General features: G+C 48.9%; 1 protein-coding gene across 6 annotated transcripts in view; it reads left to right on the top strand.

Moving 5' to 3' along the window:
- Positions 1–19,539, top strand: part of NBEA (neurobeachin) — a 2,584,133-nt gene that overhangs the window by 675,255 nt on the left and 1,889,339 nt on the right. For all 6 annotated transcript variants that reach the window (XM_069640609.1, XM_069640605.1, XM_069640608.1 and 3 more), the window contains exons 19-20: positions 3,525–3,606; positions 3,759–3,882. In XM_069640609.1, coding sequence (XP_069496710.1) covers positions 3,525–3,606; positions 3,759–3,882 — 206 coding nt within the window. The remainder of the gene's footprint in view (positions 1–3,524; positions 3,607–3,758; positions 3,883–19,539) is intronic.

The following is a 19,539-nucleotide window of genomic DNA, read 5'->3' as shown; positions in this document are numbered from 1 at the left end:
AATCTTCAGATTGCTCATTCTCCAACATCTTTTAATATTAACCCTGTAGACTGACACAGAACCATTTTTGTTCCATTAAAGAGTTATTATAGGTGGCGATAAACCTAGACAATGGTCCAGAATTAATTTCTGTGAAATAGCGCTATCAACGATAGAGCAGAAATGAGTCCACCCAATATGGGAACCTGGCTGATAGTGATATCCTAGATTTAGTAATGCAACTTAATTACTGTGTGCGATAAATGTTAAACTATTTATCCTAGAATTGGGGTTTTTGAGTAGTCCTGTTTTTTTTTTAAATCTTGGTTTTGTTCTCGGGTGAAGAAGCACAGTAAGATGGTAGATGGGCCATGTTCCTCGGGTTTGCTCTTGCCTTTCTCCCTTTCTCTTGCTGCCACTTCTATCCCTTGGTGATGGGAACGTTGGGACGCTTTGGGTGCATGCATCAATATGTTGCTAGTGACTTTCTAAAGAAGGTGCACCGAAGTGTTTGCTTCTGTCATGTATGGTTTTTTAATGCTTTGAAGCTTGTTTTGATATCTTGAGATGGATATGAGAAGGAACTATAAATGTAAAGTTTGGGCTATTGCAATTCCCATTTAATTTAATTGACCCTTTACTTGTCACATCGGCCAACCCCCACATTTTGCCATATTCCGTTGCCTGTATGTTCTATTATGATACTATTTATCAATGTGACCACCATACTACTGAACCTTTTGGTAATGCAACACTCAGTGCTGGGCCTGGGTTGGTCAGTTTGGCTGGCTTTGCAGGAAATTAGACTTGAGCTAATTGGTTGGTGGAACTGTTGGCTTGTTGTCAATCCCCCTAATAAGGAGAGGGAGTTCTAAAGCTTTGCAGTACAAACTGAAAATGTGTGTCAGCTTTTCCCTGATCTGAAGAAGTGGGACCAACTCCAGTTAATTGAAAACTGGAATGTATTTGTTAACTTCATTGAAAGGTCTGGACCTTGGTAATCCACACTCTTAAAATGTGACACAAGCGAGTGGTCACCACAAAAGACTACGTACATCATTTCAAGTTCAACAAAAGGGTTTATATTGGATTTAACACACGTTTGGGCCAATTCAAACTTAAATGGTTTGCCAGAATGGCATTTCCTGTGTTTGTGTATCTTTTCAAAACCAATGGAAATGCCTCTGAAAAGTGTCTGTGTCTCTCTATCAGTGGTACAACTCAGTCCAAAGTCTATTGTCAGGGTTTTCTTCTCAAAGGACAAGATCTTCTTTGCTTTGTTGTTTGCTGGTTGGCACAATGAAGGACTCTGGCCTTAAATCTGACTCAGATGTAGGCCAGCCAGTCCAAGCGGCTCAAAGCTTTTCCTAGAGGAGAAGTAGACTTGGAGGGCATTCAGACAGTTCCTTCAGATGCTGGCCACCTCACTGCCCAAGGGTTCTAGGTCCATAGCCCATCAATCCCCTTTCGCTTGCCTGCACCACAAGGTAAGCTCATTCCTAAGGAATGTCCTTGTGCTTCCCCTCTTTCAGGATCTCTGTATACTGATTCCTCATTTACCTCCTTGATGCTCAACCGTATGTCCATAGCTCCTTCCACCTCTTTCACACATCCTCAGACTTGGGGTGCATATCATCTCTATACTCTCTCCAATCTCCTTGAAACATGTTTCCTCCTCATTTTACTTCATTCATCTCCAACTCGTTAGTTCCTTTTCCCTCCAACTCCTCCCCAGATCTTCTTTCAACCACTTGACTTATTTTGTCAGTCTTCTCCTCTCAAATGATTCCCTCCTCTTGCACCTCCTTCGCCTGCTTTCAACACCACTTTCTGCTCCTCTGCTCACTGCCACCTCCTTGTCTGCACCGGTCCCCCTTTCATTACTTCCTCCTCCCTCTGATCACCTCTAGCCACCTTGTCTCCAGATGTCACCAAACTCGCTCCCTCTCCTACTCCAAACTCCCACTCCTATGCTTTTGCTGGGCTTCCTTATATGTACACCTGTCCCCCCGCCCCAACACCCTGGGTTTAACTAGCACTGAAGGTCTGCACATGAGTGATTTCTTTTTAATGCGATACCGGCCAGGTCTTAAGAAGCCTCCTATTCCTGCTGTACTAGGGCGAGGAATGCAGGTTTCCCTTGTCCTCTGGACTGAGGCATTGAGAAGTCGTCGGCCATGTTGAATGATGCTGTCACCATTCGCGAATCACTTGTCTGTCTGAATGCCAGTAAGTGACGCGTTTGCTATTTGGTTTGAAAAAAAAAATATTTCTGTATCCTGGGGTCTAGGATAATGAACATGCAAAACTCATACAACCAGCAACACGTTCATCTATACTTTAAAGGGACAGATGACTTTCTGTAGCTGATCTGTCAAGCCCCTGCTCCCTGTCCAAGGTGTTGGGGTGACCTGTAGCCCTGCATCACAGAGTGAGTGTTGGCACCCTGTCCCCTGGGTCCTCCTTCCCCCACACACCTACGGTCAGGCATGTGACCGCATTACACACAGACCCGTTGCTGTGCATGCTTTGTTACTGGGCCATCGCATGGTTTGGCATCTGTCACTTGCACGGCCTCTTGGCACCTTGGCATGGGATTTATGGGAAGTTAGTGCAGAATAATGGCAGATTGAGTGATTGGTTCCCTAGTTTCATCTCTATATGGCAGACTGGCTGCTGCATTCGGGGGCATACTGTTAGTTCCTGGTAGTTTTTGCATTATCCACTGTTTAGTCTGCTGAATAGAAGCTTTGTCTCTCCTTATGTTCTAGAAATGCTCAGCTTAGTGAAATGTATGGTATCCCCCATTTTAGAATTCGCAGTACGGCGCCTTTCAGACACTGTACTATTCAGAGCATGCTCCTTCCATAACTGCACGCAGCCCTAGAACTCTGTGAAACACATGGTTCCCGTTGATATCCTGCTGCCATCTGGAGAACACCTTTGCCTGTGCGGTTGACACTTCGCAGCTGTGTGCCCGACTCATTGAATGGCCAGGTTGCAGACCTTTGCCTCGTTAGTGGAATGCGGCCCCAAAAGCAGAGTGAGCCGATAACTTGAAAAGCGCGGGGTGCGTCGCAATGCCGATAACTTGAAAAGCGCGGGGTGCGTCGTAATGCCGATAACTTGAAAAGCGCGGGGTGCGTCGTAATTTTCAACGTGCTGGTACTGCTTTGAGAGCGAATATGCCAAATACTGCGCAATCTCTCTTTAGACAAGTTATACTTTTCAGGGACAAATATGGTACCAGTGTCAAACGTTGGTCTGTACCTGACAAGTCTACAAATAAATAAACCTAACATGGAAGGATGTAAAGTGTATACAAAGGTTCCTTCGGTATTAACCAGCATGCATCACGAAATGGTTCCTGTTTCGAAAGTTAGCTTTACATTTATGAGGGAAGAAATTTAGTAAAATAAGACTTTTGATTGCATTGCTAAATGCGCTTCCATTGGCTTATTTACACCCAGTGAGTCTTAGTTGGGCTGTGTGGTGTCTCTTGCTGTATCCTTAAAGCAGTTTCATCCTTTTATTTTTTTCTTTAGATCTTAACAGAACAGGTGTGCACACAAGTGGTCCATAAACCCCATCCCGAGCCAGATTCCACAGTCAAAATTCAGAACCCAAGTAAGAATTTCTGTGATTTCGCAATAGGAATTTCAATCGTATCATCATTAAGAAAAACTACTGGCATCTTCAAAAATGTTCTTGTTTAATAAACATGACATGTGATTTTCCCTCTTTAATTCTGTTATGCTTTTTTTAAAAACTTTTTCAAGTGATCTTGAAGGTGGTGGCGACACTTTTGAAAAACTCGACTCCTAGTGCAGAGCTGATGGAAGTGCGGCGCCTCTTTCTCTCTGATATGATCAAACTGTTCAGCAATAGTCGGGAAAACAGGAGGTAAGAGAAACTAAGACAGCCAGAAAGGGTTTTGCATTGTGGAATGTTCTCTCTACCGGGGCTGTGGGGCATAGAGATCTGGCGTGTTGCAGAAGTTCACTTCAAAGTTCATGAGAGCCTGGAACCATTGAGTGTCTGTTGGAAACAAGGGGGCCTATGTCTCCTCTCTCTGCCTGTAGACAGCCGTACCAACATGCTACTCTGGTTGTTTAATTCCCAAAAACCAGGGAGTCTCAAGAGTGAGGAAAAATAAATGTCAGCATAATCCATTCCGCGTTATATATGCATTCAGGCATCTTCATTTGAGTAAGAAACAATGCTTTTTGGTTCACATAGAGAAAATCAGACTTCATTACAGGTTAAAGAAATTAGTTAATAACGAATAGCATGAGAAAACTTGATTACCTACAATGGATTGCAGTCTCTCACTCACCGTGGCTGCTTGCGATGGTAAAAGCCCCCAGATGGTTGGACTAAAGCTAGTCTGTGTTAGGGGTCCAATCCCTGTTCTTGAAAGAAGTGGACTTTGCCTTCTGACATCACACCCAATCTTCTTTGTGCTAAAGGAAATGGAAGGGACGGGGAAGGAGAGATGGAGGCAGAGACAAAACAAGATGGCGGAACCTTCCTCCACTTCTAAATAGCTCCCTCTGTCTACTAACCCTGCTCCTTCCAGTCTCAATAGAAAAAAAAGTCCTTTGTTTGAAATGCAGCACCCTGGCGTGAGGCCACGCCTTTTGTGAATGGGTGGTGTACACTTTGATTCTTGCTCCCAGGCCAGCTTCCTGTGGAGTGGCTGTCTTCTGGGAAGGACGTTACCTACCTTTAAGAAGGAACAAAGGAAGACAATACCCCAAGACTATATATAGGCCTGTCCTGTGTGGCAAAGACATCCTTGTCTGGGAAGAATGCACATAATCTCTTCACAGCTAAGCTTGGCTCACTGGGCTGACACGTGTGATATAACTGTGCTAGGGTTGAATCTAGAAAGTGTGCCTAATAGCGTCACTCTGCCAAAGTTTGAACTTAGAAAGGGTGCCTAATAATGTAATTGTGGTATAGTTGAATCTGGAAAGTGTGCCTAATAGCGTCACTGTGCTGAGGTTGAATCTAGAAAGTGTGCCTAATAGCGTCACTGTAGTATAGTTTAATTTAGAAAGTGTGCCTAATATCACTGTGCTAAAGCTTAGTGGATGGAGTGGATATAGCTCTATCTCAGTATATCTCTGTAGCTCCTATTTATGCTATATACCTGTATCCCCATGTTATCTGTATCGCATGGGTACCCTATCCATCCTGTCGCTTTATATACGTATGCCGCTATGTACGACCCCTGTTCTGCTCTTGTGCCTGGTCGCAGGCGCTTTACTGATGACCACCATATCCCACTGCTAGGCTTACTCTCTCCTATATCCTATACACCATCATTCAACTAGAACACAGCTATGCTATGCTATGACACATTCGGCCTAGCTGTTCTCATACTAACATGACCCCACAAACACATCATCCTAATAAAAAACAGCTAGCTGAGCACATACCGGCTAGCTTAGGCGTCTCCTCAGGCTTAACGCAGCCAGAACTCAGTCTGGGTGTCTACCCTCCAGACTGAACACATCCAACTGATTTCCTCAGCACCACACATGCTGCTAAAAAGCGGCTATCATGCAACAACCACATCAGCTGCACACATATCCGCTGCGCACACGCACCATACGACACACACTCTATCTACTGACTTGAACTGCGGTTCCCGAGGGCGTTCAATCTACCAGCGCTTTGAGGTCATACCAATGATACATAAGGCGCTATTAAAATGCCAAGTAACCTAACCTAACATAACATATCAAATTCCTGTGGCTCTAATAGAGAGGTACCATTCACTATATCAGAACTTGGGTATCTCTGACATTTTAAGATTAATTTGTCATCAGAACAATACCCTCATAACTATGAGGTTAAGTTTTGGTATAGGGTTACACCTCATAAATGCAGCACCTGTGAAGCAGAGACATGGCTGTCGCTTCAGCTGTCAAATAGGCACTTGTGCCTTGTGACGAATTGAAGGTATTCGTCCCTTCTCCCCATGGGGGAGCCAACCCCATTGAGGCAAGGGAGGTGAGCCTGCTCCGCAAGACCATCCTTAGCAGTATGGCAAGTGGGACCTCCCTGGGAGTGACTCCCCTTTAGGGGACAAGGAATCTTTCCCATGTGGAACGCCCTAGACCACCCACGATATCTGCATGTATGGGATTGCCTTCCATAAGGAATATCTCTTTAAGGAGAGATGTATATAACTGGGACTAGTTGATCACACAAAGAGAGTATGTGTGCATGGGAGGCCCACAGACATAATTATGCCTTGGTGAGGTGGCCCAGAAGGAAGCTGCAGAACCTGCAACAGTTCTAAAAGCGAAGAACGCCAGCTCAAGACTCCGGCTGCCTGGCATAGCAACGGGGAAGCCATTGTGAGGACAAAACCTGTCCAATGTGGTGGCATGACCACAACCATCCTGTGGTCTAACAATTCTGAGACCTTTGCAGCAGGGAGCACTGACAATTCCCATTTAATTTAATTGACCCTTTACTTGTCACATCGGCCAACCCCCACATGTTGCCATATTCCGTTGCCTGTATGTTCTATTATGATACTATTTATCAATGTGACCACCATAATACTGAACCTTTTGGTAATGCAACACTCAGTGCTGGGCCTGGGTTGGTCAGTTTGGCTGGCTTTGCAGGAAATTAGACTTGAGCTAATTGGTTGAACTGTTGGCTTGTTGTCAATCCCCCTAATAAGGAGAGGGAGTTCCAGAGCTTTGCAGTACAAACTGAAAATGTGTGTCAGCTTTTCCCTGATCTGAAGAAGTGGGACCGACTCCAGTTAATTGAAAACCTGTCCAATGTGGTGGCATGACCACAACCATCCTGTGGTCTAACAATTCTGAGACCCTTGCAGCAGGGAGCACTGACGACGCCCACCCGCAAGCGTCACTCGATCACAGCAGCCGACAGAGATGCCAAGAATGGAACATTGGAGAAACCGGAGACCGAGAAGCGAGAACGCAAAGCAGGTTACCAGAGCGAGTCCCGAGCCATGCAACATCATGCTGGATAAACAAAGGTACAAGGGAGAATGAGAGAAACGGGAGGCCACTGGGGCAATCTATTGTAAGTTGTCGGAGGAGTGAAAGGCCTCAGGGCTCCGTAAGGTGTTGAACAAATGAAAGGCCGGAGGGCTAAATTCGAACAGTAAACCTGAATACATCAATATGAGGAACAAATAAAGAACTTGACAAACGAGGAGGAGTGGGAATCAAAGGAAAGGTGGAAACTAATACCCTGGGAAGAAGGAAAACCACAGGAGCTCAGTGTTGAAGAGTGGGGAAGACACTCCATATACAAGTGTAATAAGAATTGTGATTTGAAACTGCCAAGTGAACTAAATAAAAGGAGAAAGAAGCCAATAGAGAAAATCCAGGAGAGGGGGATTCATAATAAAGAGAAATCCACACAAAACCAAAGAAAGGTTGGATCTCAGCAACGTGAGAAACCTGAAAGCAAAGTAAAGACTGAGACAGTATCTTCAGGAGAATTGTTATAAGCGTAACACTAAAGAGAGTAAAAGATGAACGGACAGCTGGGATGAGCTACAAGAGCTCATGAACTCCAAGAGGTGCCAGAGAAAATCGGCATAAGCAACATATTTCTGAAGCATAGAAATTTTGCTTATTGTCAAAATAAGGAGCCAAGAAAAAAACCCTGAGAGACGGCCGCAGCCAAAGAATGCACAAAGGGAAACGACCAGGAGAGGAGGCACATTCTTTTGTCCTTTAGTTGTTTGTATTAGTGGCAGGGTCAGATAGAATTGTGGTTAGGACTGAGGACATTTACCTTGGACTTCCTGACAACAGACAAGCACCTTTAGTTACTTTAGAAAGGCAGGGAAACTCCTCTAGCAATAGGGAGACATAGGCCTTTTCTTTATAATTTCATTAAAAAGAAAGTCAACATGTTCAGAGTGTGTCCGACTCCTCCTTCCGTCCCGCCAAATCTGCTCTGTGCCACTGGTAGAGCAGGCGCTGCAGATCGGGATACTGATGCAGCAGGGCACAGGTACACACTGTGCTTTTGGCTTGGAGCTTATGAAAGTGGAATCTAATTATCCACATTACCCTTTCTGAGATGCAATTACCTGCATCATGTCTCTGGATGTTTCAACTTGTGATGACTGAGTGGGTGATGGGATGTGGTACTTTCTATACCTCTACAAAGATGGCGTCTGTCCAGAGCAGGAGTTGCCAAAGCATGAATAGCGGCTTCACCTCGGGGCTGTTGGTGTGCTGCCCACTGTGCCTGGTGGTTTGCCAAAGTACGACAATATTGTCAGACCCATTCAGGGAAGTATATGGAATGCCTGCCTGATGGTACCTCTTTCGACAGATGAACACCAATGTTTCAGTTGTCCCTGCAATCTGTGTCACTCAGTGGGGGGCTAGTACCAGACAGCCTGCTGCAGTGTATTGTCTCACTGCATCCTGTATCCGAATATTGGCCTTTCTGCTTAGTGGTGCTCTACCAGTTGACGTAGTCGGTAGTTATACCAGGGTAGTAAGTGCAACCAAACGTTTTGAAGCTAGTATTTGGCATTTTCTGCATAGAAGCTACACCTCACTGATGAGGCCCATTGATGCCAATAATTTCTGGGGTTGCTTGTGAGGAGGTCTTCCCAGAACAATTGTCTGTAGTTGAGATGAATCCAATGTTTTTCTATCCATCACTGTTCACGTTGCAACAGAGCCTCAATCGTTGCTCCTCTATATGCCATGTATATATTTTACTGTCTGTAACCAAGCCTCGCAAATTCTTGTATCTGCTGCGCCCTGTTACCCTCGGGTATTCCGGCGCATTACAAATAATAAACCAAACCTAAACCAAACCTAAACATGTTTTAACTGCTTTTTGGGGAAAATGTTCCTTCCCTAAATGTCACTCTGGGTTCGATGTCCCAAAACTCTGGTTATAGCTATTTTGTCATAAGAGGTTAAAGGTTTGTGATGTTTAGCTTGTTGGTAGCTTCTGATTAAAGTATATTAAAAAATATCACACCTTTTGATTGCTGAATAAAGTGCTGGAATGCCTTTGCCAGGCAGGGGCATTGCTGGAATATTTTTGAATCAACCAGAAGGGTGTTGACGTATTGCTTTTTCTGAGCCCCCCTATATGCTCTTAGGAAACCTCTGCATAGGAGGGCCACATTTTCTTGTGCCTATTTAGTCGGTCCCATCGAAGTAATGGTGTCTGCCCTTATATAGCTTGGGCAAAAGAAGGCTTTATGGATGGGAAAAGGGGCGTCACCCTGTAAACATGGACTCAGCTGTGGAGGTAGAATATGGATTTATTTTGATGTTGGCACAGTATTGTCCTAAATAATACGGGTAATGCAAACAGCTAAACTAAAAATAACAGGGTAGTTCCTACTCGGGCTAAAACTAGAACTCAAACTGGAGGAAGGACTCTTTCCTTTCCCTTCCCCTGCTGGACTGGAAATTGTCGGTACTTCAGTTTCCAATCCTTTTGGTCTGAGTTTCCTTTCTCTGTTTTTTTATCTTGCAAATCTTCTTAACAGTTCTTTTCAATTGGTTCTGTCAAATGTCTTTTGAATTACAAAGTCCTCTAGTCTCTCCTTTGATCACATTCGCAGTCTTTGGGTGGGGGGGCTCCATTCGCAGTCGTTGGGTGGGGAGGCGCCCTCTCTCTCAGTGATCTTCCTGCTTTCTTCATTCTAACTCGATATCTTCTCCTTTCGGCTATTGTTGCTCTGGTTTCTGTAATCCCTTTGCGGTGTCCTGAAAGAACCTCACTTGAGTCTCCTAGGCCCATATGCCGTGGCACACTAGGCTCAGCTAGGGAAGAGCTGAGGCTAGATATCTATAAAGCCCTTCATTTGTTTACCACAGGCGGGTTATTCTGTCATTCCCTCTGCTTGGTCCTTACCTCACTGCCCCAGGTTTCTGGCTTTAGGTTTCCCATCCCCCACTTCACCCTCCTCCTCTGTGTTTCATAGCAATATCATACGTAATGGTCCTCTTGTCTTCCTTTAGCACTGATCAGTGCTGCAAGACACACTCTTAGGTCTGCACTGCCAACATTCTAGATACGTCCTCTTTAGGACCCCAACAGAACTGAATCAGGGTTTAGGAGTGCAGTGTCTTTATATGTGGTCTGAATAGCCACATATAGGGCCCTCTACCACCTTTATCCCTCGCCTGTTCCTTGTCAAGGCTAGAGAATGGGCCCATCCCTCCCCATCCCTGCCAGACCCCCTTTTAACATGAGGATTTCCCTCTACTTCTTCTGGGCTCATTTTTTACAACTTTTCTCCTCAATATTCCCTTTAACACACATTATATCAACTTCAACCTCTACCTCACTAAACTGCTCCTACTTGCACCCACTGCCACCTTGAACGTCTACTTCAAAACTCTCCTTATAAATTCCAAGCTCGTGAATGTTCAACTTTACATCGCTTCTCCCGAACTCTCCATCCCGCCTCCTGGCATCTTAACAACCCTCTCCAGCCTCTTATTCCAACCCAGCAGTCTGGCAACCTTTTTCCAACCCCATGTCTTCTTGTCCCGCTCCTTCTGGTGTTCTCTCCAGTCACTTCCCAATCGACTTTTCCAGACACTCGCCTCTGTGCGGGTTTTTATTGAGTCCAGGTGTTTGTGTTTGTTCTAGGCAACATGTGATTGGCCATTCTGTATCATGTTTCTGGGGGTGAGGAGGGGCATTCTGGGGACTCACGTCACACGCGAGAGTGTAGAGGCAGCGGGTTACAACATTGACCCCTCTTGCCACTCGTCACATCCTGGCCCTGCACACTTGGACCACCTTAGCTTCATCAGTGGGAGGTGTGGCCCCTATTGTATATTGGACAGAGGTGTAGTTACCCCATGGGCCAGAGGGCCGCCTTGGTGTTCCTACTGACACTATTTTCTAGCTACAGGATGTGTAGAAAGTCGGTTTATTTGACACAGAACACTTTCCTGAAGGATCTGTCTAGACTTTATTTCTACAATTAAAAAAAAACACAGGAGAGCACGTCACATGTGGAATTCTGTGAGAAGCAGCGTGTTATTTTTGTAATAACGTAACCAGAGGAGCGCATGTTATGACATGAATGGTCATGTTCTGTGGCACTTCCCTTCCAGATGTCAGTGGTGAAACGGCGCAACCTTGGCCATGTCGGAGCACACAGCTTCCTGCCTCTTACTTGTGAATGCAACTCTCGTTCCAGGCCAATGTGGTCCTGTTGAGTGCGTCCATGATTGTCAAGGGAGCTGTGTAAGACTCCCATGCTTACTAAAGTGCCAGGATGAAATGTGCTGATACAAATATCTGCTCCTTCCATATACTCACGCATAACTAACTGCAAGCGTGAAAGATCTGCGGCAGTTCATCTAAAGGACAGCATTGATTTTTGCTGTAAAGGTCCTTAAGGAAGGTTGGCAGAGTTTGCACAGCCGTGCTTTGCAGAAAACCTGCTGAGCGGGGAATTGCCTCTCACTGAGAGCTGGAAAAGAGCACCCCCAAGCCAGCGGCCCCGCAGCCATGGATACATGGATTGCTATTGATTTTCTATTGATTGCCTGCGGGCAGGCCGTGCCTCCCAAGTCCTTGGGGGCCACTAAGAGACCTGCTCAGCATTGGGCCATAGATGTTGATTCCCTTTGTTGCCACAAGCTCGCTTGACCTGTTAGAAACGGCGCCTCTACGGGGCCTGGCCTCTTGGCAAACCTTGCATGCTGCTCTAGCATGACCGGTTACTGCTTATGTGCTGCTTTGATCATGCTGTTGCATTCTAGATGCATGTTCAGCTTGGTCACTTATGCTCTCAGGGGCAGAGTTTACCCTGCAGTAAGTACGGTGAGAATGGTTAACCTCTTAAGGCAATAGCAAACCCGTGTTTAACAGGAAGTATCCGCATGATAAAAACACGTCACATCCTCATACCAAATTCGGGGCCCATATTTTTTATTTTTTTCAGTCCCAGGGAAGAGCGGTTTGTCTGCAGCACCTATATGGAAAGATTTAAAACTAATTAGGGGTCAGTGTTGTACCCCGCTGCCTTAAGACCCTTGCATGTGACGTGAGGGTCCCAAGGTCAGAGATACACAGCCTCATTCCTAACTTTAGACAACAGGGGACCAGCTGCAGAGAAATTGAAAAAATCCTCATAAATGCAAGCTCAAGAGCTCGATTGTTTTCGTCTCCAAGCACGTGATACAGCCAAGCCAGACAATGGGCATTCACCTGTGGTTGGAAAGCAGAGCCAATCCCAGCAAGCCAGACGAAGAAGGCAACAAGTGTTGCAACATAGGAGCGCACTCTCATAGGCAACAGTGGTACACTACCAGTTACAATACAGACACATAATCGTTCACATCACCTAGAAGAGGTGCACAGAGGGCTGAGAACCGAATTGAGTCCCGGGCCTGGGGAGATCAGCTCTAACCAATCACAGCATACAAATCAGCGGTGGATGGCAAGGGGCAAGAACCAATGGTAAGCCCATTACTCTGCAACAGTGTAATAGTTTCTTGGAGACAGGACAGGATAGGCCTGCCACCAGACATGCAAGTACCAGTAGAATAACCTCTATAGGGTACTTACATACGTGCTACCACCCTCAATACCAAATCATGTGTGGTGGTAGGTTTTTCGGGCAAAGGCCCCGGGATGACGCAATCAAGCGTCATCCCGGGGCCAAAGGTTTGACGCAATCAAACCTTTGCCGTGGTTTGCAGATGCAAACCATGGAGTACTGAGAAGTACTGGAGAGTCTTGATTGTCTTGTAGGATCCCTGTTGGTTTTTGCAATAAACCGCAGTTCTCCAGCATAGGGTCTGGCATGGATTCACATGCTCATGAATATTCCCCGTCGTCAGACTGGGAATCCTCAGTAAAAGAAAAAATCTGTTTCAGTTTCATTTCTGAACTGTCTTTCTCCTAATAACCAATCACTGGTCTCTGGTTCATACTGCCCCCAGCCAATGACTGCCCTCTACCTAAGCCCCTCCTCAGGCAGCCATCTTCAGATTTTTACCGCATGTTCAAGTGTTGAGAGTCCTCGTGCTTGGCTCTCGAGCTTTTACTGCATATTGCGTTTTCTAAAGAGTTTACTCTTATTTTTTCGGTCAATTTGAGCCTCAAGCTCCACCGATTCATCTTCCGATCAACAGGGACCCGTTTCGGAAATCCCTCAAGGGTGATTTTTTTTTTGTTCAGTCAAATTTCACTTCTTGGAGGGTTCCAGAAGATCTTGGAGGCCTACCCCTGGTGGTCATGGCCAAAGACAAAGGAGACTCGACACCTCTGTTTAGGATCTGCCCAGGATGTGGACTACAGAACGTCTTCCAAGGAGGATGGGCACTCCCGGTGCATCTACTGCCTTCACGTGGATACATCGCAGAGGGCTGTGCATTCTGCAAGGACATGTCCTCCCAGACCATGAAGGACCGTCACAAGTGACTCGCTGACTGGCTGGAGTCGAAGAGCCCAGCGGCAGGTGAGCCCCGGCAACGTACCTCTCCCAAGAGGAAATCCAAGCAGTCTTTTAAGACCTTTGAGGGCGTTCCGGCGACGGGGGCCCAACATACGGCTAAGCACCGTGAGTCCGCGGGCACTGGGAGCACTGTTGGTACGGGCTCCTCGGCTGCCAGGTCGGGCGCAGCATGACCAATGCCGTCAACCACGAGCCAACTCTCCGGCTTGATGAAGAGGAAGTCAGACAACCCGGGGAAGTTTCTGGAGAAGGCCCGGATTGTTCCAATGGAGAAAGCCATGGGGGAGTGTCTCGAGTCTCCTTTGTCTTTGGCCATGACCCACGGTGAAGGCCTCAGACACACCTAAGGTTGTGAAGGCTCAGATTCACCAGGCTAAGGCCTCGATTGAGGGGGTGGCAGCATCCCTGGTGAAGAGTATGGGGGCGGCCCCAGTGGAGACGGCCCCCAAGCCAAGGGTTTCCCTGCCCGGCTGGCCGGAATCGTCTTTCATGCCCATCGATAAGACCCCCATGAAGCCCCTGGGTGAGAAAAAGGTGGGGCACGATAGTCCTACTGGACTCGGATATCTCCTCCGAGGATGAGCTTTCAGGACTCAAGTCAGTTCTTGACAAGCAATTCGCCGAGGTCAGCCTACAGGAAGGACCCCGACGAGGCGGATGTGGAAAGCGACGGGGGAGACAGCGAGGAACAGCAGATCGACAACGAGCCGGAGGACTCTACACCACTGCCGACGCTGCTGTCGCAACCGCTGCCTCCACCGGTGGACAGGTCAGACGACATCTTGCTAGCCTTGCACACGCTGAGCACAGAAATAAGGACAAGGATGCCCTTGCCTCCGGCAGACGATCTAGCAGCGCCTGGACTGTCAGAGAGCCCACCATCCAAGTGAAGGTGGGTCCATCCTCCCCCGCCCCTTCCATCCTTCACCTCCATCCCCTCCACCGAGGGACAAGATGGAGACAGAGACGGGGACGGACGACGACAGCGGCGATGACGGAACTTGATCTACTGTCGCCCCCACCCGGGCTTCTCCCCCTGACGAAATTGGCTCCTTTCACGACATGATCACTAGGGCCTCAGAGCTTTTTCAGCTATGCCCTGAAGAGCAGAAGAGGGATTCCTTTACCAACGACCGAGAGGCCAAGAGGAAGACCGTTCTCTCGGTCCCGTTGTTGGACGACATCTGGGACAAGGGCTGGCCCTCCTGAAGAACCCACCCTCGGCCCTGGCGAAGAGGGACCAGTACGAGAAGTAGTACTGGGTTCCAGACTCTGCACCGATGTGCCTCAGAGTGCAGCTGTCCCCGGACTCAGTGGTCTCTGCGGTGGCCAAGAAGAAATCGGCTGGGGCGACGGCGTTGACTTCCACTTTCCTGCCAGACGGCGAGGGGAAGAAGTTGGACATCATGGGATGTCTGGCCATCTCGTCGGCGGCGACGACCATTAAGACGGCCAACACTCTCACTATCATGGCCCGCTACGATAGGGAGCTGTGGTTTAAAATTGGCCCCGCCTGGATTTCCTCCCAGAGAAGAGGGCGGAAGCCCTTGAAATATTGCAAGAAGGCAAGGAGGCTTTGGACCACGCCATCACAGTGGCCACAGACCTCGCAGACACCAGCTTCCACCAGATGGGCAACATTGTTTGCCTCTGCCAGCGGGGATGGCTCAGTGCCAACGACTTCCATCAGGAGGTTCAGACGAGGGTACTCGACATGCCCTTCGACAGAAACAACTTGTTCGGCAAGGCAGTAGACTAATGGTTGCAGGCCATCAAGGCAGACACCGAGACGGCCATCCTTTCAGCCCTCCAGAGGCAAGTCACAAGGTGCCTCCAAAGGATTCAGAGGCAGCTCTTCCTCATATAGTCAGGCGGCCCGTTCTTCGTCACAGGAAGCCTACAGAGGCTGCAATAAGGCCGGTGGACATCGTTGTCGCCAAGGGGGCCAAGGTGGTAAGGCCTCGGCGAAGCAGGACTGAACCGGCCGTGACGTCGGGCCCCCACCCGAGCACCCCGGTGGGAGGCCGGCTGGCAAACTTAATCGGCGCATGGAAATCCATCTCCACCGACCGTTGGGTGCTGGCTGCCCTGACCCACGGGCACACTCTGGAGTTCCAAGGGAAGTGTTCCCGTATTCCACCTGTGGCCAGGAAAGAAAACCACATTCCTCAACTACTTCTAAAGGTACGAGCAATGCTAAAGAAGGGCGCGATAGAGCTCGTCCCGAAGAGGCTCCGGGGTGCCAGAGTATACTCACAGTACTTCCTCGTTCGAAAGAAGACCGGTGGCTGGCGGCCCATCCCAGATCTCCGCCGCCTCAACAAATACATAAAATCCCAGAAATTCCAGATGGTGACCTTTCAGCACGTGCTGGGACAACTGGAAGAAAGGGACTTCTGGTCGTCGCTGGACCTGGAGGATGCCGACTTCACATCCTCTTTCACAAGGGGCACCAAAGGTTTCTGCGCTTCGTAGTCCAAGGACCGCACTACCAGTTCAGGGCCCTTCCCTTCGGTCTGAAGTCAGCCCCAATGGTCTTCACCAAGTGCCTGGCCCCGGTGGTGGCGTGGCTGCGCCTGCAGGGGATCCACGTCTACCCCTATCTGCATGATTGGCTCATCTGAGTGAAGTCAAAGGAACTCACCGTCGAACACACAGCGAGGATGGTCCACCTGCTCACGGAACTGGGGTTCTCGATAAACTATGCAAAGTCCTGCTTGGAGCCATCGCAGGACGCCCAGCTCCTGGGAGCCAGGCTCCACACGGTGGCGCGCCTAGACGCACTGTCGGAGGACAGGATAAAGGCCATCCTGCGCAAGGTACAACGGCTGTTGGCCATGAAGGTTGCCAGGGTGAGGTCCATCAAGTCCCTGCTCGGCATGATGTCATCATGCATCTACCTCGTTCGGCTGTGCAGACTGGGGATGCGGCCACTGAAGGAGTTCCTCGATGCCTGTTAGATGCTGGCAAAGGGAAGCTTCGAGGACAGGATGGCCCTCAACGAGACATTCCGTCAAGCGATTCTGTGGTGGGGGCCCACGCGCATCTAGCGGCGGGCACAGACTTCCAGACCCCAGTGCAACAGGAGACTGTGACAACAGACACCTCCCTGGAGGGATGAGGCGCACACGCCGGAGATCCCCACGCAAGAGGTCTTTGGCTCCTGGAGGAGAAGTCGTTGCACATCAACGTCCTGGAGCTCTGGCCCGTGTTTTGGGCCCTCAAGTCATTCTTCCTATCCCTCAAAGGCAAGCTGGTGTGGTCCTTCACTGACAACACCACGACGATGTTCTACATTCGGAAGCAGGGGGGCACCAGATCCCCTGCTCTCCAAGGAAGAGCAGGACATATGGCACTGGGCCATCGTGCAAAGGATGTTCCTGGTACCCTTTCATCTGGCAGGAGCAAAAAACACTGTCGCCAACTCACTCAGCAGGGAGCTGCACTCTTGCCACGAGTGGGAACTTCGCCAGGATCAGGTGGACCTACTGTTTCGACGATGGGGCAATCCCCAGATCGATCTGTTTGCGACGGCAACGAGCACCAAGTGGCGGAAGTTCGCCAGCAGGTTTCCCCAACCGGGGAGCATGGGGGATGCGTTCTCATTCCCCTGGGACGGCTTGTTCCTCTGTGTTCCCACCGTTGCTGTTGCTCCTACGACTTATCTCAACTTAGACGGCAGGAGGATCCTCGTCGCACCGGCATGGCCGAGGCAGATCTGGTTACCCGGACCTTCTGGACTTGTCAGCGCCCCCTCCAGTCAAGCTTCCGGCGGACGCAGATCTTCTCGCCAGGGAAGGAGGCGCGATCGTACACCACGACCCGTCGTCACTGAACCTGCAGGCCTGGCTCCTGTAGCACTAGAGTTTGGTCGATACGAGATCCCTGCTGATTGCAAAGAGGTGCTTGCCAAGCCCCGGGCTTCTTTGACTCTTAAGTGCTATGGACATAAATGGAAGAGGTTTACCGTCTGTGCCGTGCACAGAAGATAAACCCTCTACGGATTACGGCCCCTCAAGTGCTGCCGTACTTGCTGTCGCTGGACCAGGTGGGACTGGCGCACGCCTCTATCAAGATCCATCTGGCGGCTATCTCCCGCTACACCAAAACTCTGGGGCGATTGTCGCCGTGGTCGCATCGTCTGGTTAAGGAGTTCATGAAAGGACCATTCCGCTCGTTTCAGCCGGTGAAGGCTCCGGCCCCAGCATGGGAGCTCAATGTGGTGCTGACTAGGCTCATGGGCCCCCCGTTCGAGCCTCTGCATTCGGCACCCCTGAAATTCCTGTCGTGGAAAATGGCGTTCCTGGTGGCCATCGCCTCCGCACGACGAGTGTGAGAGATCCAGGCCCTCCTGTAAGCCTCCGTACTTGACTTTCCACGCAATGACGTTCGTGCTGAGGACGCACCCCTCCTTCATGCCCAAGGTGCCAGCAGACTTCCATCTCAACGAGCCCTTGGTGCTACCTGTTTTCTTCCTGTCGCCTTCGTCGCTGGCTGAGAGGACTTTGCACTCGCTGGATGTGGCTAGAGCGCTGAAGTTCTACGTGGACCGCACAAAGAGTTTTCAGAAGACGTCACAGCTGTTTGTGAACTTTGGCCCTATGAACCAGGGGATGTCCCTCTCCAAGGCCTCCATTTCCAGGTGGCTCTCCGACTGCATCACACGCAGACACCGGTTGGCAAACCGACCGTTGGCTTGCCATCCGAGAACCCATTCTACCAGAGAGATCGTTGCAACTACGGCGTTCCTGTCTGGTGTGCCCCTGCTGGACATCTGCAGGGCTGCTACGTGGAGGTCGATGCACACCTTCACGAGATTCTACTGCATCAGCCGGGATTCCAGGGAGGAGTCCAGAGTCGGTCAAGCAGTGCTGCACAACCTGTTCACTTGAAGTTGAGCCTGGTGAGGAGGTAAGAGATGCTTAATGTTCAGTTATTGAAATGCTTATTGTTGAGCCTTGTCACCTCCCGTGGTTGTGCATGTGTGTACTGCTATGTATTCTTGTATTCATGAGCATGTGAATCCATGCCAGACCCCATACTTACCTGTAAGTGTTGTTCTCCAGCATGGGTCTGGCATGGATTCACATGCGAACCCTCCTGCCTACCCCTCTGTGGCTCTTCTCTTGGTCCTACTGCCACTTTACGTGCTGCCAAATCTGAAGATGGAGCCTGAGGGCAGTCATTGGCTGGGGGCAGTATGACCCAGAGACCAGTGATTGGTTATTAGGAGAAAGACAGTTCAGAAACAAAACTGATTTTTTCTTTTACCGAGGATTCCCAGCCTGACTGCGGGGGAATATTCATGAGCATGTGAATCCATGCCAGACCCGTGCTGGCGAACAACAGTTACAGGTAATTTGTTCCTTCTACTTGCTGTTGGCAGAGTCCTCCATTTATTCTGGGGAAGGGAGTTGGGCCCTTGAGTCAGGCAGACCCCAAGATGACCTCTGGTATACCTGTGGGAGAACTACCCAACACGTTTTTTTCAGTTTAGGGCAACGGGTGGCACTGATCAGTGCTGCAAGACACGCTGTTAGGCCTGCTCTGCCAACATTGTACATAAATAAGTCCTCTATAGGACCCCAAAAGAACTGAATCGGGGTCGAGGAGTGCAATTCTTTTACATGTGGCCCGAATGGCGCAGACCTCCTTACTGCAGAACGGAAGCTGGCACAATATGTGGAGGCACTGAAGGCAGTAAAATCTTGAAGAGGAGCGAGCCATTGAAGTTGCAGTTGCCTCACACTGGATCCAAAAATGATTATTCCACACCTAGTTTGTGTTGGTGCTCTTACTTGATTTGCATTTTAAAGTTTGTCTTCTTCAAATTAATTCTATTCAAACATAGGTACAGAGTACATCTTTCAGGGCTTTATAGCACTTCCTCGGGACTGTAGTAGAATTAAGTCCCTTGATTATTGAATATCTTAAAATGGCCATGTCTCATCAGCTGGGTAGTACTTGGGAGAAGCTTCTTATTTCTGGATCCCTATGGCTTTACCCGTTAACTGAGCTCATCACAGGGTAACGCAAATTGATGGTCACAAAGCCACAATCCACTTGCTTTCTGTTCTAACTGTAGA

Source organism: Ambystoma mexicanum, chromosome 7q (genome assembly GCF_040938575.1).
Source record: "Ambystoma mexicanum isolate Mex_15411 chromosome 7q, UKY_AmexF1_1, whole genome shotgun sequence".
NCBI classification, from domain to species: Eukaryota; Metazoa; Chordata; class Amphibia; order Caudata; family Ambystomatidae; genus Ambystoma; species Ambystoma mexicanum.
The sequence above is the reverse complement of the archived record's forward strand: the minus strand, read 5'-3'. Positions and strand labels throughout refer to the sequence as shown.